Raw genomic sequence first — 26,473 nt, forward strand, 5'->3', positions numbered from 1 at the left:
AAATTTTCTAGAGGAGCGCTTTTCCGTCTCTCGAATGGAATAGTACTTTTCAGGGTTGACTAAGGGTGGTGAACTTTGTTTAGAGGGTTCGGATTCTGGTTCACTCATGTCCTCTTCAAAATCACTGGCATGAATTTGTGCCAAGACTTCAGCCCTGGTACGAGGCGATAGATCACGTTTCTGCCTCTTACTTTCTTCTTCTTTCTTCTCAGATGAATTGGATCGTTTCATCTTGAGTGCAAAACGTCAAATGACTCAAGTTTAAACACCATAGACTAATTTATAGTCATGGCAGACCAGCGTATATAAAAGGGTGTGTGTCTTGTCCTTTCACTATTCATTTCACTCTCAAACCGAGCACAACGATGGAAGAGATTACACAAATCGAACATTTCATCAGAGCTTTGCGAGGGGTCATTAGAAAATTCTCTTCAGACCAGCCGACGGACTACTCTCCTTCCTTGCGAGATAAAAGTCAAGATACTTGCTATATCTGTCAGAAGAAAGGGCATTGGTCTTCAGAGTGTCCAGACCGTCAAAAAAGAAAAAAAGGGGCTAGAAATGACTAAAGTCAAGATACCTGTTATTATTGTCAAGAAAAAAGGACATTGGTCTCCAGATTGCCCAAAAAAGAAACAAGAGGAGTCAGAAGAAAAGAGGGATTCTTCAGAGGAAGAAAGCAGCCAGGTAAAGAAAAAGAAACAGGAGAAGAAAAGAAGAAGGGAAGAAAGTGAGGAGGAAGAGGAGGAAATGAATGTGACGGTGAAGAAATTTAAAAAACAGAGAGACTAAACAATGAGACAGAAGAAGTGTATAAACTTTTTAAAGTGCTCTGTTGTGAATTGTGAATTGGATTGTAAATATTTATAAAAGAATAAATTAGGTATAAAGAGGTAAGTGTCTTTGGGTTTTGATTTTAAAATAAGAACGTACGCTCACGCACTCATACACAGACACGTACTATAGGGGTAAAATGTTTTTTGGTTTTTTTTAGTTATTGGCAATTGAAAGTCTATCTCTTTTCGAGAAATGTGGGTGGATCTGAAAAGGGCCTTTTTTTGGTGTAGGGGTGAGGTTAAGCAATCAACTTTAACTGCCTTAAGCCTTTGCCACGGCCAAGGCCTACTTCTGGACTGCGTACTGTTGATGATGATGATGATGATTTGGTTGAAATCACTAAGGGTGGCACGGTAGGCTTAGTCACAGGGTTGGAGTGTTTTGCTCGGGAAGGTCGTATTCTCTTCGGTCGTAATAAAGAAGTCTGATACATTTGTTTCAGACTTCTTAACTCCGCTAAAATGTCTAACAGTACCGTGACCATTTGATTTTCACACCCTTGTTTCTTTGCTGCTTCTTCTTCTTGTTTTTTTCTTACCTCTTCTTCTTGCTGTTGTTGCTGTAGGAGAAAAGCTTGTTCCGCTTCCTTTTGCTGTTGTATAAATTTCTCCAATTCTTCTTTCTGTCTCTGTCTAAAATTCTCCACATGCGGTAATGAAGAAGGAGGCGAAGGTTCCGGACCAAATTCTTGCGAGGTAAGAAAATCCACAAAATCCCAATTCACCTCTTCTGTAAGTAAGTCCGGGTTCCCTTGGGTGGTCTCCACTGCTGGTGCACCCCAATTGATCGTTTTCTGAGTTTCCGTCATGGTGAATAACTGTCGCATAGATTGACTGCACACAGGCGCTAGCGAATCTATATAGACCACGTAACGTCACAGACTGCTCTCTTCGGATTGGATGCGGGCTGACTGAATTTTGTAACGCGTGTTTGGATTGGTCAACAAACTCAATCCGTTTCAATCCTACCTCTACCTATAAATAAACGCAGTTCACTGCATTGATTCACCTGTTCTCGGCGCCTCAACATGTGGACCGACGTACACTCTTCCACCCTTGTGTCAACGATGATGTTCCGGACGGACATACCCATGTATGTCCGATCCAACTGGACAGTTGTCCATAGGACAGATACCAGTCTGTGGATACGTAGGATCTACGTAGAAAGACAAGGATGCCTCAAAAGAGTCCTGATTTACGGTCCTACAGTAAGACGCAGCCTAAGGACAAGAAGAAGACCAATGCGGTGCCCCTTATGTTAATGGATACATTAACATAAACCCAAAGGCCCTTTTCAGGGCCACTCCAATCTCTCGAAAAGAGATAGACTTTCAATTCCCTACCCCATTTTTTTTTATTTAAAAAAAAAAATAGAGACCCATCAGGTCGGGACCCTATTAAAATAGGGTCCCGACCCTGTTCCATTTTGCCTTGTCGCTCAACAGTCCCAAAATATATTCCCCATGTTAAATTCCCCTTGTCGCTCAACAGTCCCACGATTTATTCCCCATGTTAAATTCTCATTGTCGCCAGGGTACAAACGTTTTTCTCTAATGTTAAATTTTCCATTGTCGCCAGGGTACAACCCCCCTATTTTAACATTAAAGTCCCAATGTCGCTAGGGTATCCCCATTCACTACTGGCGGAGTTATGTGCACATTAATGATGCTGTTGTTTATTGATGAATCTGCGTTTGTGTATTTAGTTTGGAATACGGCATAAATTCAGTTACATTGTTTCTTGTAGTGTATTTTTGTATACACAATTAAGCCTTAGGTAGAATAACAAAATGAGCATATAATAAAAAGGTTACTGCATTTGTATGGGAAAATATGAACTCGTTTTGTCGGATGGATATAGAATATACTACACTCCCAAGGTCCTGCAGTATATCCATCCGAAAAACTCGTTCATATTTTCCCATACAAATGCAGTAACCTAAAATTAAAAACCGTTTTCGGTCGTTTATTTTAAATTAATGTTTAAAAACTCAGGCCTAAGTTTTCTGAAGAGCTGGCATTTCTATTTTCCGATATTTGAAGTAAAGAGACGATGAGTAAATTTGAAAGAAATATTCACTTATCTTCAGGGTTAAATGGTGCAACAATATGGTCTAAATTGTTATCCCAGAAACGACTATAAATGAGGTAGAAACTGTTATTATTCCTATTTTTTCTATCAATAAAATAGTCTTATTTAAAAGGCATGAGAATTGCATTTAACTTTTAATGAGCACGACTTTAAAAATTTTATTTTTATGTGTATTTTACTTTATATTTGATACAAGTTTAGACTCATTTGCAGTTTTCTTCATACTACAGCTTTAAGACTTTTTACGTTGCCATATCTGTCTAGAAAGATTAGACAAAACATCAATCGAAGTTTCAAAAGGTTAATTAAAGTCTATAATTGAAGTTCAACATTTGAGACCATTAGATTAACATCGACAATTGAGAAAGCAAACTTTCGAACGGCATGAGACCTTTTTTTCTGCCGTTCTGTGTTGAGAAGGTGATGGAAAGTTGTATGTGTGTCAGCAGTAATAATGTATATTTGTGGTTTGATCTTATCACGTAAAGTTAAATTGTCGAATATTGCATATATCCAGGTCTGATACCTGTCCACATATTTATATTGAGGGCTCTTGTATGGTACGAACATGGACACACAATATATATGTAAGTTTTATGTTATGTTATGATCCAGACCTAGGTTTTGAAAAGATCACAGTGTATGACACGTGTTGACACTTGATTCTTGGGATGTTGGTCACACAAACTAATTCTCAAACGTGTATCATTATCTCCGGATACTTAAAACCCTCCTGACAGAGTATAAACAATGTAATTTGAACTTCAGTGTAAATTATACAAACATATAGTCGGGATGAAAATAAGGGGTGCTTAATCAAGATGGAAGAAGCAGATTGCAGATTGACTGTATAAATTAATTGAATTTATGAAGGATGGATGAATTACCTTAATAGCTTTGGATGTTAATAGGTCAATAGTGAGTTGAGTTGGATGGTAATAGACGAACCTTTGCAGACCAGCTTTGAAAGGAGTAAATTCAGAGGCAAACTGTTCTAGATTCTCGTAGTTCTAGAGAAGAAATAATATTTGTGAAGATTTTTTTTTAACTGGGGTTTTTTGATGATTCTGAGACAAACAATTCTGCAGTTAGTTGAGATTTACTGAAAATCACTCTTACCCTCATCCCCATCCCCACGGGCGAGATAAAAATTCCAAACCGGTTTGCACGTTATATATCCATATTACAATAAATAAACCAAGTTTAAGCTCTAGCGGCGTAGGAGAATTTAAAGAATATTACATATGTACGGACAGACGGATTGTATAAAATCGCCCCTCGTTTGCAAAGAAGTGAGGAGCCAATACAACCAATAACATTTAAACTTAAAAAGCTTCCAAAATACGAACTGAATTTGCTTAGATTGATTCGATTTCTTTGCCAGATGGTTTAGGGGAAATAACTCGCGAGCAGGTGCTCTTTAGCCGTGAAATATTCAGCTTGGATCAATGGCGTCCATCGTGTTTCTGATTACCGGTTGGCAGTCTATTTTATTATGTCTCCTATTCGCTGTGATTTATGTAGCAAGTCTTTATGTGTGGGCAGGAAGTCAAAGAGAAACTCGGTAATAAAGCTCTGTCGAACAAATTCAGATTTGTGCGCAGTAAAAGTAAAGGAGTCGACCACGTTCTTGTGTCAGTTTTTTTTTTTTTTTTGTTGCAACTAACCTCGGATGCAACATCCTGCTTGGCTACAAATATGGTTCCACTATTTGTTTTGAGCACTTCCCACTTTAATATATATAGGAAAATTTGACCTTCTTAAGAAAGTGCAATTTTCAAAGAGCATGGGTCTTACAGAAAGGGACTCGTGGAGCGTATTACCTTATGATGTCCATCTGTCTTACCAATTTTTCGGCACACTGTTGTAAAATGAATTACATTTTCCTGGATTTTAGCATGCATTAAGTATCATAAATTTCAGTGTTAGAGTTTTCTGTGAAAAAATGTCCAGATTTTAATGATGTTGCAGTTACCATGATTCAGTAGAAAGTGGATTTTGGCCTTGTCTTGCACCCCTTGGTAGTTCCATCCTTAGCCTACATGTAAGACCTTGACGCTGATATTTCAGTTTTGGGCGTCAGGGTCTTACTGCCTAACTAACAGCAATGTCTAGTGTGTTTTGGTGTCGACCAACATCGTAAAGAAAGTAAAATTTTTGGGAATATCTCAACTGGCAACTAAAATAGCGGCGCTTTTCTACAAAGTAGTCATAATGTTTTAGTCACACTTTACTTACTCTGATATCTTTTCTCTAATAAATTCAGATTTTCACAAAAGAAATGGACCTGTTTTCAAGTTTTGTTGGCTTACATTTCAGTTGACTGGAAAGCGATGAAAGCCGTGAATGCTGAAATCAGGTTAAGTTGAAATATTATTCTTTAACAAAACGACTACAAATATATTTTGCCTGTTGGAACTGTAAAGCAACGTTTTGTTTCATTCAAGAAACATATCTGCGACATGAACCTACTTAAACATACTTGGCTTACCTCGTCTACCATCACATTGCAACAAATTCAAATGTATGTCAATGGAACATGAAAATGCGTCCATTTGCTAGTATCATATTTTCATTCCACCAGAATAAAGACAGCACAGCAAGTATATTAATTACACATAAATTAGTGGAAGAGCATTGATATATGATGCCAAATATGTGACATATTCCTGAAACTTTCACTCCTCGTTCCGATGTCAATGACATCAGAACACGCTATACAAGGCCATTATTTGGATAGTAAGACATGGCACTAAAACAAAACCAGCATGTGCTATGTCTTACATTGTAGTACTAGTTCCAACCCTGCTAGTTTATCCAAATTGCATCTGCAAGTTTCCATCTTGCCTTTCGGGGCCCTGAGTGGCCGAGTGGTCTGAAGCGCTCTCCGTTACAGTTCACTGCCATCTCACCTCTGTCTGCATAGGTTCGAGTCTCGGATTCGGCCAGTGGTGGTATGTGAGAAAGCTTGCCATTAGCTTCTCGAGGGTCGGTGGTTCTTTCTGGGGTTTTCCCGGGTTCTTCCTCCACCAATAATACTGGCCGCCATGTATAGCCTATTTTCTCCAGTTTGTCACTTACTGAACGAAGTGTGTCAAGCTGTTTTGAAAAGTGAAATATTCTTGATTACGACTGGCTTAAGTTGGAAATTAGCAGACGCAGTTAGGATAAACTAGCAGGGTTGGAACTACCAATGGGTGTGGACTGGTTTCTTTTCTTGTATTATATATTGTTACAGGTTAGACTACCCCATCCCTTCATTCATGGACGGATGCTCCTAATATTCGTTGTAACAAACACCTATGGTCCTACATCAGTACATGTAAGACATATCATATGTTATTTACGTTTTAGTGCTGTGTCTTCCTTCCTAAATAACAGCCTTGTAAAGCGTGTTCCAATGTCGGTTGACATCGGAAAGAGTAGTCGAAAGTTTCAAGAATATATCACACACTTGGCAGCCCATGTGGGCACTCTTCCACAAATTGCAATGTAATTATTATACTTTGCAGTTCTTATCCTGGTGGAATCAGAATCTGACTCTAGCAAATGGATGCATTTTCATGTTCTCTTGACATACATTTTAATTTGTTGAAATGTGTCGGTAGTCGAGGTATGCCGAAGTATGTTCATGTAGGTTCATGTGTGGGATATATTTCTTGAATGAAACTAAACATTGCTTACAATACAAATAGGCATAATATATTTTTTATTCATTTAGTTAAAGAATAATATTTCAACTTAACTCGATTTCTGCACATCCGACTTTCATCGCTTTCAAGCCAGTTGAAATTTAGGCCAGCAAAACTTGAAAACAGGTCCATTTTTTGGTGAGAATTTAAAGTTCTTAGAGAAAATACATCAGAGTAAATAAAGTCTGACTAAAGTATTATGACTTTAGTTTGTAGAAAGGCGTCATTGTTGGTTGCCAGTTGCATGAGATAGTCCTACTAATTTGACCTTTGTTATGATATTAGTCGACATCAAAACACACTACACAGTGCCATTAGTTAGGCAGTAAGACCCTAATGCCCAAAACATAAATTTCAGTGTCGAGGTCTTACATGTAGGACTAGATTTTGGCCATGCAGTAACCAATGGAACCATACAGTTATTTCATGTCAAAGCTTTGCCTTCTTCCTGTGACCTTGATCTTCTTGTCAGTTGACATGTTCAACTATGAAATAAAAACTAGAGTTTAACCGTTATTATAAATCATACATCTAAATTGGTTTGACAATATAAGCTTCATTTCATTCTGAAGAATGTATACTATAAACTCTGAATCTTAAATCAGGTGGTGATCCCTTTCCAAGAGTGTTTCTGCACTGACCCATAAAGTTCTCCAGGGTTGCACTAACTGTGTTTATTAGACTCATCCTAGAACCAATTAGCATTTCCATTGCTCATCTCTCTTCCACCAGATCCTTGGTGAGGCAGCCTTCCTGTCTGTCTGCCAACTTTGGTGACTAATTTCCTGCTGCTAGGTTCTGCAATTATGTGGCATGCCAAAAGGTCTATACTGAACCACAGCATTCTATTTCCACCAGTAGATTCCAGACCTTCCATACATTCAGTATTGCTTCAGTATTTTGCCTTTGTATATCACCACTTTTCACAAAACTAATCATGCTGAGACCACTTTTCACTTGGTGTTTCTTTCTCCTGGCTATATCTATACTGGCAGCAATCTCAACAATCACTTGGTCATGGTGCCAATGATAATGACTGTCAGAGCTACATTGCAAGATGAGAGCACATGCAGTTTATAGTTTGGGTCATCAGTTAGTACCCATGATTTTAGGTTTGTTGGTGAATTATACACTGATTCCCTGAGTATCATAACTCTAAGACAGTTTCCTGGACCTTGCACATTCCCAGCATAGCCTCATGGCTGTGTTTCCTCCTGCTGACAGCATAATGTTTACAACAGCTGGTACTGTATTACTCCCATTGGCTATAGCTCATAAGATAAGGGGATGCTACATTTGTATAAAGTTGATTGATGTATTAGAACTGTTATTGTTAAATACATGTACTTGGCTTTTGGTTTGTTCTGTCACTTTCTCACTGTTTGTCTCATTTGAACTCAATATGCTTATGTAAACATTAATTGAATGATCCCATGGAAATATATCTATCATGAAAACATCCATCCTAATTAGCAATTTGATTTGTCATTTGCATGATATAATTCAGTTGCTCTTTCATGCAGATAAGATTCTATTTTATTATGTCAAACAGAATTTCAGAATAGCAAAATGTGTACAGCATGTCACAATTAACAAAATATGAAGTATGATAATTGCCTTCAGAATATCTGAGTATGACTGTGTTATGCATGGATAAAACTGATGGCTATTACAAATGCTTTGCACCTCTGGAGATTAGATTCATGGTCAGGGATGGTCCTGGCTTTTAAAAAGCTGTTGCCAAAGAAATCACCAACCTCAAATTTTTTCATCAGTTTTCAAAAAAAAGTCACCAGAACAAGTAGTAAATATTTTTCCAAGTCTATTAATGTAATAGGCAATGAAAAGTCTATTAATTTAATAGGCAATGAAAATTGCAAAAGATGCGATGGTTATTACTTTATTAACAACAAGCAATACAGCTATAATATTACAAAATAAATCATTACATGACTGTTTTGCACTATTAAAATGTTGTAGAATGTCACATGAAGATCCGTCACGATTTTAGGGCTGCCCACTTGTTGAATGCATATGAAATGTGCATATCTACTTTAAGGTCTGAGAGTTGGGTGGTGCCCTGAAATGGAAATAATCATTAATTTTGTATGCCATAAATATTTCATTTATAATTATACATATTCTGATTTTATATATATATATACACACACACACAGGTCTTGCATGGATTTTAAAACTAGGAGCCTAGGACTCCAGTTTTGGTAAAAATAGGAGTCCCACCATCAAAAGTTGCAGTCCCTTCTTTCCTACAGAATCAACACAGACGTGAGTGTATCTATTTTTAGATGAGAGGTTTTCATAATGTAATCGGTCACTATATAGAGCTTCATTACAACAGTCCATTGACAGGATCACAAATTTATGGTTTATTTATTTATATACGTACTTGTAGTAATTTTAGGCAAATAAATAGTATCTGATTTGCTGTTTTTTCCCGTATTTTTGCAAATCTGTTTCAAGTCAGAAAACAGCTTAGACCTTAAAGTGCATCTTGCGAATTCCACAACATAGCATTGTCCCATATGTTTCTGACCTACATAATTTGCATTTTGAAGTTAAATCTTTAATAAAATAATATCAAGGCTTTGGTTTCAATGATTTGTATATTTTTTTCTGAATATATTTGCCCGATGATTTAAGAAAACAGACAATCTAATAAATTGGTACATCCCAGACTTAGCGAAGTCCGCCATTATTTCCCGTTTGGTCTTCTGGTCCACTTGCAGTTTCAAACTAATTTTATGAAGAAATAGTGTATAAGAGGCAGTTAATATATATCCAGATCACCGATTCTGATCTTAAAACACAAGTTTGTATGTTTTATCATCAAAGGATAGCATGCAGGAAATTGATAGTTGCTACCTTACTCGGAAAAGGGTTAATGGTCAATCAGCTATCAAAACATAATGCTTTTGAATGGGCAAGAATTTGTTTATCAACGTAATTGATATAAAAACTAGATCTAGCTACTGACTGGAATACATTTCGCTACAACACTAGAACTAACCAGGCTAAGGTGAGGGGCATTTTAAAAAAATATGGTATGGTCAGTCATTGTACCTCTTAAATAATCACAGGGTGAAGTCATTATCGCTTTCCTAACATAAGGCGAAGTTTACATTTTTAGGCGACTTGTCACTCACTTATGAATGGCATTTTGTCTAAGTCTCAACATGTCATGATTCTGAGGTCACGTGCATTGCTTATTCCACTACATTCGGAAATGAACACAATAACGAAAGCTAAAGTTGCTTATTTGATGTACTTTTATAAATGATCACATGTACATCTCTGGGTCTTTCTGCCTCTGAATTCAATCACCGTAAATATCAGTACATTTTCCCACCCGGCCGCCAGTCAAAGCCTTTGAACTTAACACCCAGCTATTGCATCATGTTCTTTTTTTATGTACTCTTATAAAATGGCAACATATATGTACATCAAGGGGTCTTTCAGTCACTGAATTCTGTCATTGTAAATATCAGCACAGCTAATTGATCAACACATTTTCCAACAAAGCAGGTGGCTGAAGCAAGACTGGCAAGTCTTTGAATTTTGCCGCACACCTATTACATGCATACGGAGGACTCCTGCCTCAGTGATTTTCTGCGTCCCAGATCAATAATTGGCATCCAAATACACGTAATTAAGCGTTTCCGAGATCTGTGTGCATATATATATACATATATATATACATATATATATATATATATATATATATATATATATATATATATATATATATATTGCAAGAAGTTGGCATTAATGCAGCAATTGCAGTGTACTACAGATGTAACATCACAATAAACAGAATTGATAGGACTATTAGGAACTAGAAATTTATTCACCATGCTGTAAGTTTATTTCACTCTTTCACTCCTGTATTTTGAGAAATAAATTATTTTTAATCATGCAAAACTTGTTTGTTTTCCTATTTCTTGTTGCGTAGTTTAAGTCTCTCAGTTGTGATACCGGATTGACAGCAAAAGGAAAAGATCAATGAGTAAAATTAGCATATATTACTTACCCCACCTGAATTCATGTTTGGTGAAACACTCCTTCAAAATATGACAGCCAGTTGTAAATGAATTGTGGACTTGTGCCTTGATACATATATATCACAGAACATCTGCTTTAACTTTGTATCATATCCCAGCCACGGATGCCCAAGTTTCCAGCAGTTGAGACATTTTCGGGAAATTTTGACCCATTCATCATGATGTGGTGTTGCACTTGAAGCATTACTACCATCACTGCATGTACATGATGTTGGACTGCCAGGTTTAATATCAGGTTCAGTGACTGTGTTGTCTGATGAATTTGCACTAAACCCAAATGCTGTTAATTTTTTTAACTTTTAGAATGAGATGATGAACATGCAATGCCTAACTTACGTTTACCCATGTTAATGTTGCACTGTTGGCAGTATATAATTGTAATTGAGATTTTTTCCATTTGCTTTGTATTTATACACAGCAATTGGTACTTCAGTGGTAATCAGTTTTCTCTGAAGTTTCAGCAAAACTATTTTATTGGTATATTTTTTTTAAAAAAGCAGAAAGGATTAGCCGTTCAATTAATTGTAGCTGTTTCTGTTTGCGTCTTCAGAGGTCAGTCGATTGTAGGTATAGTCTGGTAGCATGATTGAATGTATCAAAGCATACAGTACTCAGGCCAGATGTCAGCATAGTGGATTATGATGTAACAATGCACTATAAAGATGGTTTTGTCAGTACAAACAAAGGATTTGTTTATGTAACAGATAGATTCCAGTGCATTGTGTAGCCAAGTTTGTGGCTTCCTTTCATTGTCTGTTTGAATTTCTCCTCTCCAGATCCATGATTGTATGTACAAATTAAACAACCAAAAAGGCTGTCGCAAAATAAATCACCAGATGTTATATTTTGTTGCCAATAAGGGAAAAAAATAGCAGCACAGGACAATCCCTATGCGAATTTTATTAGAGATTGGTTTAATTTCTGGAGTGACTTATTATTGTGAAGAAGAGAATTACTTAAAATGTAATTTTCTATTACATCATTATTAATGCTTCATTCTATGTTAAAAGTACATGCATGTCTGGTGATGGGGAAAGGCATATCAATTCTAACTTTGATTAATTAATGGTGAATGGTTAATGATTAGATTATGACTGCAACCCACTGTAAAGTCAGCTTATTGAGTTATGTTATTCTGCGGGGCTGGTTGCATCTGTTACCGGTTTCATTTCTATACAGTAACTTTACATTTCCACCATCAACAGTACTAAACATTGTGGATGGCTTCCAGTTAGAGTAGAGATGAACCCTATATCAAAAGGTCAGATGTCAAGGTCACTGGCAGAAAGAAGAAAAATGGTTTCTGCATGCTATCTCCAGTCTACCACCATTACAGTTATCAAAATAAAATGTGGATGGCTTACTCTTGGGGTGAGCAAGAGCCCTATTGGTTTCATGGTCAAAAGAGCAAGTAACTGCAAAAAAAAAAGAATGGTTTCCACACAGTGTGTGTATGCATGTGTGTGTGTGTGTGTGTGTGTGATTTGGATTTTAAATGTTACTTTAAAAAAAATGTCAGTCATATCACTACGATGTCTGCAGTGTCGCAGTTTATAGTGATGTCAAGCACTGGGGCATCATGCCGCAGACATGTAGCATGATGTCCCACCCAGTCACATTATCCTGACACCAGGCCAACCAGTCCTAACACTAACCTCTTAATGCTGAGCGCCATGTGAGGCAGCTGTTAGTACCATTTTTATGTCTTTGGTATGACTCTGCCAAGGATCAAACCCGCAACTTTACGCATCTGAGGCAGATGCTCTAACCACTAGGCCACCGGAGCGGTCCTTCCACATAGTAACATTAGTTCTACATCACATACTTTGACTAAACTTTGTGGATGGCTTGCACTTTTGTAGGGAGGAAGCTTACTGATTTTGGGGTCACAAGATAAGAGGTCATGGTCACTGTGACGGAAAGAAGCAATATCGTTTCTGCACCAAAGTTGCACTTGTATCTTCACCAGTTTGTGGATGACTTTCATGATTGTTAAGGAAGCAGACTGTTTTGAAGTGGGGGGGGGGCGAAGGTCAAAATCAGTGTCACTTAAAGAAAATTTGTTTTGGCAAAAGTTGCTTGTTCTAGAGAAGTTCTTTACCAAACTTCTGTGTATGGCATGCACTGAGAGTTATAAGGAAACCTATAGATTTTGGGTTAGAAAGATCACTGTCCTGGTATGTCTAATAAAAAAATAATGGTCTCAGCAGTTCAAGTTTAGTTAAAGACCGTATACCTTAACCAGTGGTGGAGGTCATTGAGATCTTTTGGTCCATAATCTCTAGTCAACCATAGTAGTAAGTACTAGTGCCAGTATAAAGGACTATTAAACCCAGAGTAGGCATATAATCTGCCATTGATAATACTCCTATTTTCTGTGGGACTGTTTACAGATTGAGAGTCCTTGACTCCAATGTTTGAAATCTTGGTGAAAACACTGTCTTTGCTTCCTCCATGTTTTCCAGTTTTCACCACCGCAAATTCCTTATACTGATGTCTAAAGTTTTGTTCAACTCATCTTGAGTATCTGGTGCTAGGATTTATGGTACAGTTAGTGCAAAATAAGGTAGAATATTTTTTTCTTTTGCAGGGACCACCCCACCACGATCAAAAGGAGGATCATGAGTGTCTGCTTTGTCACACTATTTACCCCACCACTGCTTTGGTGTTTTTCTACCTACAGGGAAGATTCTGCTGATGTCAGTGACTGATTGGTTTTCATCCTACTTGATAGTTTTAGTTGCTTTAGACTAATCTTGATGACAAGTTAAATAAGATATTCAAAATGTCATGAGGTGTAGCAGTTGCATGAAATTAGTATTCATTTCAAATATTTAATGGCAGTTTGTTTTGCTTCAAAATGGATAAACTTGATACCAGAAATATCTACACATCTGAAGATTTATGAGTGTTTTTTTCTTCTTATATAAGAAAAGTAGTACTGTTTTGTCTGTTATTAGCATTCATGAAATCCTTTGTATGTGTTAATACCAGAAAAAAAACGTATACTCCCTGTTTTCATGACTGTAAATGTTCGATTCAAGTGAGGATATGGCACTTAAGTACCTGTAAGTTTTGATGAGTATTTATCTATATGATAATCCTGTGCCTCCCATATGAGATTCCCTGCTATACGTTACAGTTTTAACTGTGTTAATGTACATAATACATGCAGTACATGTGTGTAATTTGTTGTTTTACAGGCACACAGTCTATTTGAGTGGCTTGGTATACGATCATCAGGATTTATTCAAGCTCTTGTTTTACCACTTGCATTAACCATGGTAAGTATTTGTTCTTTGTTTAAATAATAAAATTGTTTTATTGATCTATGAACCTAGTATTATAAAAGTGTTCAGACATGTTTGTGAAGATTATTACCGTTCTCTCGCAGAGTTTTATTTTATTATGGATATATTGAAGTGGAGATTAAAACTAAAGAGTTGTTTTTATGAAGAATATAGATTTGTCTTTGCTAGCAGGATTGCACAATAAACATTAAAGTCTTTTGACTTGGACAAATCAAACTGATTCTCATGATTGTGTACATATGTGATACCCTGGTTATCTTTTGATGTCAGGAAAGCTTTTTTTTTCCTATAAATTTTTGAACTCGTTCAGCTGTGACTTTTTGGGCTGCAGTGGTGGCATAATATGTTTTGCAAGCACAAGCCTAATATATTTACTGGTATTCACTTATATGTCAAGTCCAGCAACAGAGAATATAGACCCTGATCTGTCATTGAGCTATGTTTGTTCTACACATTATGCCAGCAGTTTGTAGTTGATACTTGAGGAGAAATGGTAGTCCTATGAAATTTGTGTCCATGAGTAAACTTCCATATCAACATTGAAGGAATTTATCATTTGGTATAACAATTAATTTCTTTGGGTTAGAAAGGATATGCTTCCATAAAGAGTCATATTGCTGAAATAAGTTTAGAACCAATTAATTTGTTCATCAAACCTTTCTTCTTTACCTCCCCAGTCTTCTGGAGATTGTAGAAACAGATTAAAAGTTTTCTAATACAGCCATCATATTTGTTCCCTATAAGGTACAATGTTTTTTAATTGCAACATCATATCATGTTTATTTCAAAATGAGTGTTTTAGATATGACAGAAAGTTTCTGTCACTTTGTGTATTTAATGCTAAAGTTGACAGCGATTCTGTGAATGATCAAGGCCTTATGCAGTCAGAATATTAATTTGCAGGCATGCACCATGTGTCCACACTGTGTTAAATTATAGTGTTTTAACAGAACATATCAATACACCATGTGTCCACACTGTGTTGAATTATAGTGTTTTAACAGAACATATCAATACACCATGTGTCCACACTGTGTTGAATTATAGTGTTTTAACAGAACATACCAATACACCATGTATCCACAATGTTATGAATTATAGTGTTTTAACAGAACATATCAATGCATCACATGTCCACACTGTGCTGAATTATAGTGTTTTAACAGAACATATCAATGCACCAAGTGTCCACACTGTGTTGAATTTTAGTGTTTGAACAATATTTATCAATGCACCATGTGTCCACACTGTTGAATTATAGTGTTTGAACAGAACATATCAACGTACCAAGTGTCCACACTGTGTTGAATTGTAGTGTTTGAACAGCTGGAGATTCTAACATATTTATCTGCATTTACTTTACTATTATGACTGCATTAGACATTGATTGTTTGTACCATTTCAGCATAGTCTGTACCAAATTTTACTTGTCTTACTCTTCTTTTTTTTGTTCAGATCTTGTTTCTAGGACCACTAACACTTCACTATATGGATGGTGTATTCAAACTCTATCTTGGTAAGTATGCTTTGGTTATTATTATAAAGTCCAAATTTGTATATTGCCCTTTGAGATGTGTAATAGTTTATTACACTAATTTATTACATGTGATAAATTCAATCTTATGCGAGTACTAATATCAGGTGGAATGTATGTAATGAGTCTAATCACTTTTTTATCGTTTGTATCTTGGTTTGAAATGAGCAGTGTAATAGTTTATTACACTAACTTATTACATGTGATAAATTCATTCTTACATGAGTACTAATATCAGATTAACTGTATGAAATGAGTCTAATCACTTTTGTTTTCTTTTGTGAGTTATGGTAAGCATAAATGTAAGATTATGTTTATCACATAATGAAAAATACAGATTTTGATTGACCAATAGTGTAGTGAAATAACTTTGTAATACATTTGGATGCCTTTCCATTGCATGACATGATGTCATGTGTAACATCAGGGGGTGTTATTATACGTATTATATTAGTCATGTGATAAAAGTCGCTCACAAAATATTCACATAGAGTAATCAGAAATCGTATATGCTGCATTGATTATCTCTCATTGAATGCAGATAAAATTCAAGAGATCCAATTATGTGACATGCATGCTAAGTGTATACTAATATGAGAATGGTGGGAGCAGATTCCAGTTTAAAGTATAAACTCTTCTTCCAGTTAACTGAGTGCACTCAAAAGAGCACCATTGTTACATTATAACACATCTCTCTGAAAGGGCAGGAATGTTGTTCACTGACAAGGACATACAAGTCATGAAACTGCCACTTTTTGCAATGTTTTGTTTGAATTGTTGATGATATTAATGCTATGCAGGGCTGAGCAAAATTTTTTTTAACCACTAGTCCAGGACAAGTGGTTTCAGAAAATTCACTAGTCCCACCTTTCTCTTCACTAGTCCCACCTTACTCATCCCACGTCCCACCTTATTTTTCACTGGTCCCAAAATGGTAATCACTTGCCAAGATTTGATGAGACGTATGTGCTTAATCCATAGAAAAAACAAACAAAACGATATACAACATAATTATTTCTTAAAAGAATTTAATTTTTCAAAAACATTGGTTGTTATACATTTGGCTTCTTCAGGTTCATGTATATATGTTTTAGCTGATGGATTTGAAAATATCTCAATGTATATGTCTGCCACCTGCACCAGCACTAAGCCAGCAGTTGATAGCTGTGTCTGGGTTAAAGTCCTCAAGCTCTGGTCCATTTGCAGAAATGTTCATTAGCATTTGTAAACTCTTTTGGTTTAAGGAATTCCTTAAAGAAGTCTTGATTAAGTTCATTGAACTAAATCCTCGTTCACACTCAGAAATAGCTACCGCACACTCAGTATCCGTCTTACATTTTATCCCTCCATTTTCAAACAAATTTACCTTCGCCGAATTACCGTTATTACCTTACTTGCGAAAATAATTTAGCAAACTCATTTTATCCACAGAGTAACTATCAGCTTGCTTGACAACTACTTCTAAAGTGATCATAACATCAATTTTCTCTTTTAAATATGAACTGAATCAACTCATTAATTAGCGTAATTTTTTCGCTTCAAACACAATATCGCACGTGGAAGTTAATCATCTGTATAATCAATTTTAATTAAAGAATCATTACTGCCCTTTAATCAGTTCATAAAGGAAACCAACACTGATGTCAGTAAAGTACCTTTTATTAATTTAATTACACTGACTCGCTGGATTAAAATCATAGTGAGCCGCTCGTTATGACCTAGATTGAGTAAACTCATTGCAACAAAATCGCTTACAACACTGCTAATTGATCATACTGGCTTTCTTTTGTTTGACGTGTTTTGATTTGCCGATAATTTGGTCGCTTAGCCCAATATGCAGTCAAGCGGTAAAAGGATGTAAATGTATACACAAAGAGGGGTAGAATCAAGTATTCAGTACGCCCAGAGGGCATGATTGGCCAAATAAAGGCAGATATAGTGATTAAAGCATGAAAATAAGGACTAGCCCAACTTTTTTAAAAAGCACTTGTTCCGGACTAAAGATTTTGAAAATTTTACTTGTCCGACTTCAAAAATAACTAGTCTGGGATGTCGGGCTCTGGGATTTGCTCAGCCCTGCTATGTTTTTACTTTTTAGATCACCAATATTTTCTACCCTTGTAATGCCAAGTTATTGATGTCCATTAGTGTATCGCATTTTCGAGATCAAAGGTTCACCTACAATGACAAATTTATTTTAGGTTCATTTATTTATAAAAAGGACCTAATTTATGCAGATGTTCAATTCATCATTTAATCAGTGAATTATTAATTTGAAAGAAAGTTCATTCAAGAAAAATGGAAATTATTATAACATCAGTGTAGGTAGGAATTGAGTCAGCACTTAAATTAATTGGAATATGATCTAGAGAAGAAGAAAAATCAGGATGGGGAAGAGTGCCCTGCCCCTGGGATCCATGGTGCAACAGTGCATAGAGCAGAAGTGCTTATGACATGGCCTGTTATCTTTAGTCCATCATCGATCTTTCCATTAGCACATGTTTGTTATCACTTCCCCATCTAAACTACTTGGAAGGAAGCAATAAAACTTTGCACTTTGTCTATCCAAAGATGATGTTTATCAAATATTCATTATGGCCACCACAGAAGACATCATGAAAATCATGTTATTGCTACCCATTTTACTTGCTGTTAAGGTGGAAAAAAATTATATTCATGTACAGTAGGGGACCTCTTATAAGCATAGCATGACATACAAAAAAAGATTTGATAAATTAAATGGTAATGTTGGAAACTACAGTGTTTCATAATACTAGTATCTAGTTATTTGAATTGTAGTAATGTGAAAATAATTACCAACAGCAAACTGCAGGGTCCATCAGTGTTGTTTACTATGAGTGTTTACTAGCATGTATATCACTTAAGTTTTGGTGCAAATCCTAATAACCTGTGTTTGTATTTATAGCTGCATTTTGCTGTATAAACACTGTTTGATGCAGTAGAAGTTTTTATTGAATTTTGTATTTTCCTTTTCCTTAAGTTATATTTAATTCTGAAATGACACATACCAAGTTTTTTGCCTGTGCCCACGACTTGTAAAGGCAGTACCCTCTTTGCTTTCCCACATGACAACTCTTTGATAAAAAATTATGGATTATATTGGATTTAATTAGGACAGTTTTTAAGTTGTCAATTTCTTTGTGACATATTCCACTCTAAAAAATAGTTGTATTTTACACTAGTTTTGTCTTTATTTTTCCTATCTCTCTAACCAGTTTGGTTTGTTTGCTTTTCCTATCTGTCTAACTGGTTTGGTTTGTTTATTTTTTCCTATCTGTCTAACCAGTCTGGTTTGTTTACTTTTCCAAAGTGTAGCTTTGACTCGCAGCAAATCACCTCTTTAGACAGATCTGGCTTACAAAACTTACTTTTGTAGCGGTAAGAATTGGTGGAGGTAGACACATGGTCAGATCAACTTACAAAAAAGTATATATGGCACTCCTCAATAGTTGGCCATATCCACATTAGATTTTCACTAAATGACTTGTTGTCTGGATGGTCCGAAACGAAAATGGTGCCAATCTGTGCATTATGGCCACCATGGCAGCCATCTTGAAAAACTTAGTTACCACTCATCCTATTTGAAAAATCATATCAGCATGGGATTTTCACCAGAAGTCTTATTTTGGTATCTAATTGGTCCTGAATGAAAATATTGATATAACATCCAGTATGGCCATTCTTATGTCACGTGTTTAGGCTCGAATAAACAGTAACACAAGAAAGAGTGAAAACAACAAGCTTTGAAAAAATACAATAATTTATTTCCCTGAAAAATTTCTGTAAAAATGAAAAATTATGCACTTACAGTTTTAAGAATAAAATCCCAAAATAATCCAAGAATAATCCACAAATAAATTTTTTGAAGTCCTAATAACAAAATGTTCTACTGATTTCAATTTTGAATCCCGATGAAGAATCCAAGATGGAAGACATAGTTTTGAAGTCTATAGTTCCTTGTAGAAACAAGAATTATCACTCTGGTTTTGGAAATCTAAATAAATTTCTTATAAGAAATGTCTTTGGTTAAGAATCTCACATGAGCACACGTATTTTTCCAGGAAAAAAAAATTAATCTTTTTAAATCCAAATAATATCGAAATAACTCCAATTCAAGTAATTTGAAATAACTTCAAACAGCACAACATGCAACTTCCAGTGTAACAGCCCAACTTCTACTGAGAATAATTCTCCAAAACAAAGGTTATATCATCTTCTAAAACGTAAACAGGGGGTCATTTGAACAGGTTCTGGAAGCTCGTATTAGGTACTTGTTAAAGATCACATCCACCCAGTGTGGCCCTGACGAAAACCAATCATTTTACTCTTAAGAAATAATTTTTTTTTTTTTTAAATGCATCTTAAACACATAGTCTCATCATGAACTCGAAAACAACCTATCATTTTAAAATAAAAATAGAACTTGTTTACATGGTTACTATTAATTTTCAATCAAGGTCAGGATTTAGATCAACACCTGGTGTTTATAAAACAGTCACGGTCAAACTATTTTATCAAAAAAGTATCATCTCTAGAGAATAAATTTACATTACAATAGCATGTAATATAAAATATAATTTTTTTAAAACTGACAAACACTTAAATTGAAATAATCATATATTAAATCAGATATAATAAAATCAATTATACATAACACCATTATGTCACCTATTTTGAAATTAATGTTATCACTACTCCTTCAGTATTGATGGTCATATCGACTGTTTTTGCCTAAGTTTTCTTACAATATAAAGTTGGTCCAAAATGAAAATCATGCCCTGCAGACATGCAATGGGGGTTTCACGGTTAGTATCTCCCCTTGAAAACACCAGAGGGCATATCGGTGCAGCTCACTTCCAGATAGTTCAGTCAATTAAGATGGCAGATGTAGATCAAGAAAATATGACAGACCGCTCACATTATGCAAGCAGGATCAATATCTCACTATCTTAAAAGGAAATTCTATCAATATTATTTATTTTTACATCTTTTTTTTTCTCACTAACTTGTGTTACTCCCAGCTTTCAAATAAATATTATCTGCCCATTTCAGAACTTCATTATCTTTCCATTACTACCTTATGCTCTAATTTGTATTATTTGATTGTGCGAAAGTTTATCGCTTCATAAAAAGTTCTTGCAATTTATCTCACTTGAAGAATAATGGAAATATGTTTATTTTGTACAGCTTCAATCATAGCAGTTAATGGAGGTTGAACGACGAGAAAAAAAATTCTAACTTCTTAAGGTTTTTTTAAATATTATTATTGATTTAGACTGTTGCTTTTCTATTAATGTTCATTATATTTTTCATGAAATAACTTGAATATTTTCAAAATGCACACATGTCAACCACGCTTGAACAGACAGGCGCACGTACGAGTCTCCTTGATGATTATTTTAAATTTATTTCCTTGGCCTTTCTATTAATGTTCATTATATTTTTCATGAAATAACTTGAGTTTTTTCAAAATGCACAAATGTCAGCAACGCTTAAACAGACAGGCGCACATACGAGTCTCCTTGATAATTATTTGGAAAGTTTAGAGTATACAATTTGGAGAAATATCGATGTTAGACACACTATGCAGGTATAGGACATTTGTGTCTCTCACCTATCTGCCTGTCTGTCTGTATGTATGTCTGTCTTCTTTCATCTGGCGCATGGGTATGTATATCCTCGAATGAATGTGTGTTCGGATATGTATATTACATAAACATACTTTGGTTAAAAACGAGTATAAAATGATGCTACGTTAGAAAGAGTGACTGATAGATAAAGAGAACAAATATGAATATTTGTGAGTATCCATTTATTATTGACTTGTAGAGTATGTTCTTACAAGCAGTCTCTTTTTTAAATCATACTGTTTGCAATTTTACATCCGGTCACGTGGATCAATATTGATTTAAAAGGTGAACCAAAGTAATATGACGGAATCTGTGAAATAGTTGGATCTTTAAAATTTGCATATTTGATGCAAGGAAAGTTAAACAGAATTAAACTAATTTAAGAAGGCTGTTCCAGATGAATTTGCTGGTGGCAATCAGAAATGTTGTCTAAAGACCCCATCAAATTTGAGAGTTATTACGTGTCAGCATAAGCAAAGAAAAATCATGCTGAAAGTTATTGCATGTACCGTCCGATATTTGATGTTTCAAAAGTCAAAAAGAAAATTGAACAAAAAAAAAAAAACACATCATTGGGGATGTTATTTACACCCAAATATGAATAAATATTCTGTCTGCATTAATTACACTCATTTATCGTTATGATAGCTAATGTAATTATTGCTTTGTTAAGTTCCTCTGAATACATTAAAATACTGTGTTCCATTTTTTTTTAAAATTCTGGTTTAAAATATTCAGCATTACAAATCAGCTGACATATTAAACTCGTGTTATAATTTTCTTATCGTACTTGTGTTATAACTTTCTTAACTCGTGTTATAAACGAACCATTACCCTTGCGAAAATAACTGAGAAAAAAAGATATATCAACATATGAAAAATGCATATTATTGAGATTGTTTTCGTTAAAGTTATATAACCAAAAATGTGCAATAAATGTTTAAAATCGGAGAGCAGAGTGAAATGTTCCTACGAATGTATCTGAAATTATGGATAATGAATTTATATTATCAGGTATGGACAGTATATTTAATTTAATTATTTGATATTTCAGTATGGAAAGTAAATATTATTTAATTATCTGATATAATGTAAGTATGGACACTGAATCTAATTATCTGATTTACTGTCTATAATTATTCTCCTAGTATGAACAAAAGATGTTTGACATATATAATTGATTCATTGGTTTAACCATAATGATCTGTAGTCCAGTTACGATACCTTACTTTGTTGACTTTATGTTTCGCTAACCAAGTGTAGAACGGTGAACTATCTGGAACTGGACATTTTTTGTGGGCATGCACATTGGAGCTAAGGGAGGTAATTTTAGGCGCTACGATCATTAACTCCATTGCAACCGTGAAACCCCCTATATGGCTGCTACAATGAACATACTGATATTCTTGTAAGTAATTCTTCTGAATGGATGGTCATATTGACAGGGTTTAGCATCAAAAGTGTTTTAATGCTGTTTGTTCTTAATGAAAATGGTACCAGTCTAAATTCAGTATGGCTGATACAGTGGTTAATTTGAAAATCTTGTCACTGACACTTATCAGAAATGGTTTCAAGACTTAATCAAAATGAACAGACAAACTTATCTTGAATTCTGAACATTCTTTTTGGACAGTAGAGCAACAGTGTTTTTTAGGGACCCTTGTATGATACTCCATGAAAATTGATGTCTTCAGGAATAGATGAATGCACAGTAATTTTAAGTAAATTATAACTTTTAGCATGTTTCAGCAACATCATTGATGTATTTGCATATTTTGGCACATCATCAACCTCAGATATCAATAATTCCACTTGAAATCAGGAGTTATCATTCTACATGCCAGTAATAACCGTTTTATCTACTAGCCCAAGAATGTATTTTGCATAAATATAAGGAAAGTGCATTTTGTGACTGAATTAGTTTAATTTGATACATTGGAAATTAGTTTGTGCATCACAACCAACCTGTATTTGTATTTTTGTTTGTATGAAGTACAGTTGTCTTTTTGTTAATGTGGACCATAATGTTGTTGTAGACCAATATGTTCCAGGTGTTTGTTAATGTGGTCATTGTAGACCTATACTTTATAGGTGTTTGTTAATGTGGACAATGATGTCGTTGTAGACCTATACCTTCCAGGTGATTAATTGTTCAACTAATGGCATAAATTTTAACATTGAAAATACAACATGTTTGGAATTTTGTTGAAGGAATAATGTTTGTATAGTTGCATTTTTCACCATGGAACATATCATTCTTGTAAGTACAGGAGAAATTTACTGTCATTTCCACTATTGTTTACGGTAAAGTGTTGTCTTTTCTCAGTTTTCCCCATATAAAATGGAGTTTTAATAAAAACATTTTCCATTGAAACTAATCAAATGAAAAATATTGCTCTAGAGGAGGTTTTAAAGCAGATCCTTTTTTCAGAGCCAAGATACTGGACAACCTCTTTCAAGAACTATCAGTGGATAAGAAATCACATAGTGGTAAGTGCTAAGCTCTTGCATTGGTCTGAGATTAATAAGATAGCAATTAACACACTTTGTTTTTAATGCAACAGCACTCAGTATGACCTTACTTCAAATATATGTCTGTGTGCCTACATTAAGGGTTTTAAATATACATTTGTCATGAGGAGAAAGACTATAGTTTTTATTTTGTATTGCATCCTGCTAGCCACCCACCCATGTGTTGTGCTGAGACTTTGAAATATCTTGGCTGTTTTCATCAAATCTTGAAACATTGCTGATACTAATAATAATAATAATAATAATGAGGACTTTGTATATCGCCTAATCTTTAGAAGCTCTAAGCGCTTTACAACTTTAGACAACACCTATAAAATAAGAAACATAATAATATTATTACAAAAACAAACAACATGAAATTAGAAAAACATTGAAAAAATAAAAAGCATGCTGAGAATATTTCAGGTAGGAAACATTATTAGGTCTTTAAGTTTATTCTTGCTGTCGAAATAAGTGAGCTTTGAGAGCCCTCTTGAATGTGATCACTGTGTCTTTGTGTCTAAGTTCAGTGGGCAATTCATTTCATGTTGCTGGGCCCTGGTATGCAAAAGAACGCTGTCCATATGACTTTGTTTTCATACTTGAAATAATGAGTATATGATTGTTCTCTTGATAATCTGAATGTCATAAAAAATTTCACTTGTATAACTGCATAGATAAAGTGGTATTATGCACCCAACCCATGAAGGACACACAATCCCAACCCATGCTGAACACATACATACCCCATGTAGGACACAAACCCAACCCATGTAGGACACTCATACGTAACACATGTGGGACACACATTCCTACCCGATGTATGAGACACATTCCTAACCCATGTAGGATGCATATACCTAATCCATGAAGGACACACATTCCCAACCCATGTAGGGCACACATACCCAGAGTTCTTACAGTCTTTGAATGTCTTTGAGATTTTGGGGAAAATGAGGTAGCATTGGGGAAAATGAGGTAGCATTTTCAAGGCCTTGAAAGTGTGGGAAAATAGAGCAGATTACCATGAGGTCTTTAAAAGTCTTTGAAATTTGAAATAAACCCAAATTTCTTAATTTCTTTCCATAATCACAAAAAAAATTGCCCAAGGTTGTTAGATTCGGATGTATAGTCAGACTAAACCAACCCGTTTGTACTCCCTACCAATTTCAATAATGGAAACCTTTAATGTGATAAAAAGTGCAAGGAACTTAGTCAATTCATTCATTGATTTATAATTTCTAACCTGACTGAGTAGAGTGGCCCTAACGCCGTCATAATCTGCTCATTTCATGCTTAACGGAAGTTTTCAATATAATAGACGGACATGCTCAAGATCCATTTCCAGTTCCTGGACAAGTCCATTTTTTAGCAAAGGGGTGTGTGCATGACTACAGGTGTACATACATGTCATTTGCTTCTGATATTTACAATGTAGAATCAAGGAATGGAAAAGAATGACAACAACAAATTTGCCTTTCACGTGGATTTAACAAGCGGTTTAATTTCTGTGTTTATCAGTGCAAAGGGATACAATTCTAAACTCTCAACGTTATGGTAATTTATGGAACTATCCAGTAGTTACCGAATAGGATGAACTATGTCATTATGTTGTCTGTTGGAAATAAAGTAGCTGATAGTATACGCAATATGGCACCATGTTAGTATGAAAAGTCCGTTAAGCATGCAAGGTGCAGGGGATGCCAGTATTAATGCCATTCTGGTCACAGTCAGGTCATAAATTATAAATCATTGATTCATAAATTATAAATCAATGATTCAGTTGACTTAGTTCTGTGCACTTTTTATCACATTAAACATTTTTGTTATTGAAATCGATGAGGGGATGTATAGTAAGACAGTCGAGTTTTCTTGGTTTCTTTCTTTTGATGACCAATTCAGTTTCATTGCTGCCACAATGAGAAACAGGCATTTGTTTGGCCATCCAAACTAGGCCTTCACGGCGACTTAAGTAACATATGCACATAGGATGAACTATGTCAAAGCAAACCGGCTACACCCTTCATCAAAGCCAGTCAGCACCATAACTATTTTCAGCATGTTTTTTTCTTCTTCTAATTTCATGATGTTTGTTTTTCATAATCATATCAGTATATATGTTTTTAGGTATTATCTAATGTTGTAAAGCGCTTAGAGCTTCTAAAGCTTAGGCACTATACAAAGTCCTCATTATTATTATTATTATTATTATTATTATTATGATTATAATCACAAATAAAATTGCCTAAGGTCATTAGATTAGTACACATGTCTAACCCATGAAGGACACATAACTAATCCATGTAGGACACATGCCTAACCCATGAAGGACACATAACTAATCCATGTAGGACACATGCCTAACCCATGAAGGACATTTAACTAATCCATGTAATACACAGGCCTAACCCATGTAGGACATGTAACTAATCCATGTAGTACACAGGCATAACCCATGAAGGACACATAACTAATCCATGTAGTACACATGCCTAACCCATGTAGGACACATAACTAATCCCTGTAGGACACATGCCTCACCCATGTAGGACACATAACTAATCCCTGTAGGACACATACCTAACTCATTTAGGACACAAGCCTAACCCATGAAGGACACATAACTAATCCCTGTAGGACACATGCCTAACCTATGTAGGACACATACCTCACTCATGTCGGACACATACCTAATCCATGAAGGACACATAATTAATCCATGTAGTACACATGCCTAACCCATGTAGGACACATAATTAATCCATGTA

The 26,473-nt window shown here is 35.2% G+C and overlaps 1 protein-coding gene across 2 annotated transcripts in view; it reads left to right on the forward strand.

The window, feature by feature from the left end:
* Positions 1-4,351: 4,351 nt before the first annotated feature.
* The window catches only part of LOC149805118 (CAAX prenyl protease 2-like), a 55,154-nt gene continuing 33,032 nt past the window's right edge, over positions 4,352-26,473 (forward strand). For both annotated transcript variants that reach the window (XM_089947523.1, XM_089947529.1), the window contains exons 1-5: positions 4,352-4,491; positions 13,289-13,397; positions 13,902-13,982; positions 15,465-15,525; positions 23,626-23,684. In XM_089947523.1, the coding sequence (XP_089803649.1) occupies positions 4,376-4,491; positions 13,289-13,397; positions 13,902-13,982; positions 15,465-15,525; positions 23,626-23,684 (426 nt within the window). In that variant the 5' untranslated portion in view covers positions 4,352-4,375. The remainder of the gene's footprint in view (positions 4,492-13,288; positions 13,398-13,901; positions 13,983-15,464; positions 15,526-23,625; positions 23,685-26,473) is intronic.

Source organism: Sinohyriopsis cumingii, chromosome 2 (genome assembly GCF_028554795.1).
Source record: "Sinohyriopsis cumingii isolate HCF-2022 chromosome 2, ASM2855479v2, whole genome shotgun sequence".
NCBI lineage: Eukaryota > Metazoa > Mollusca > Bivalvia > Unionida > Unionidae > Sinohyriopsis > Sinohyriopsis cumingii.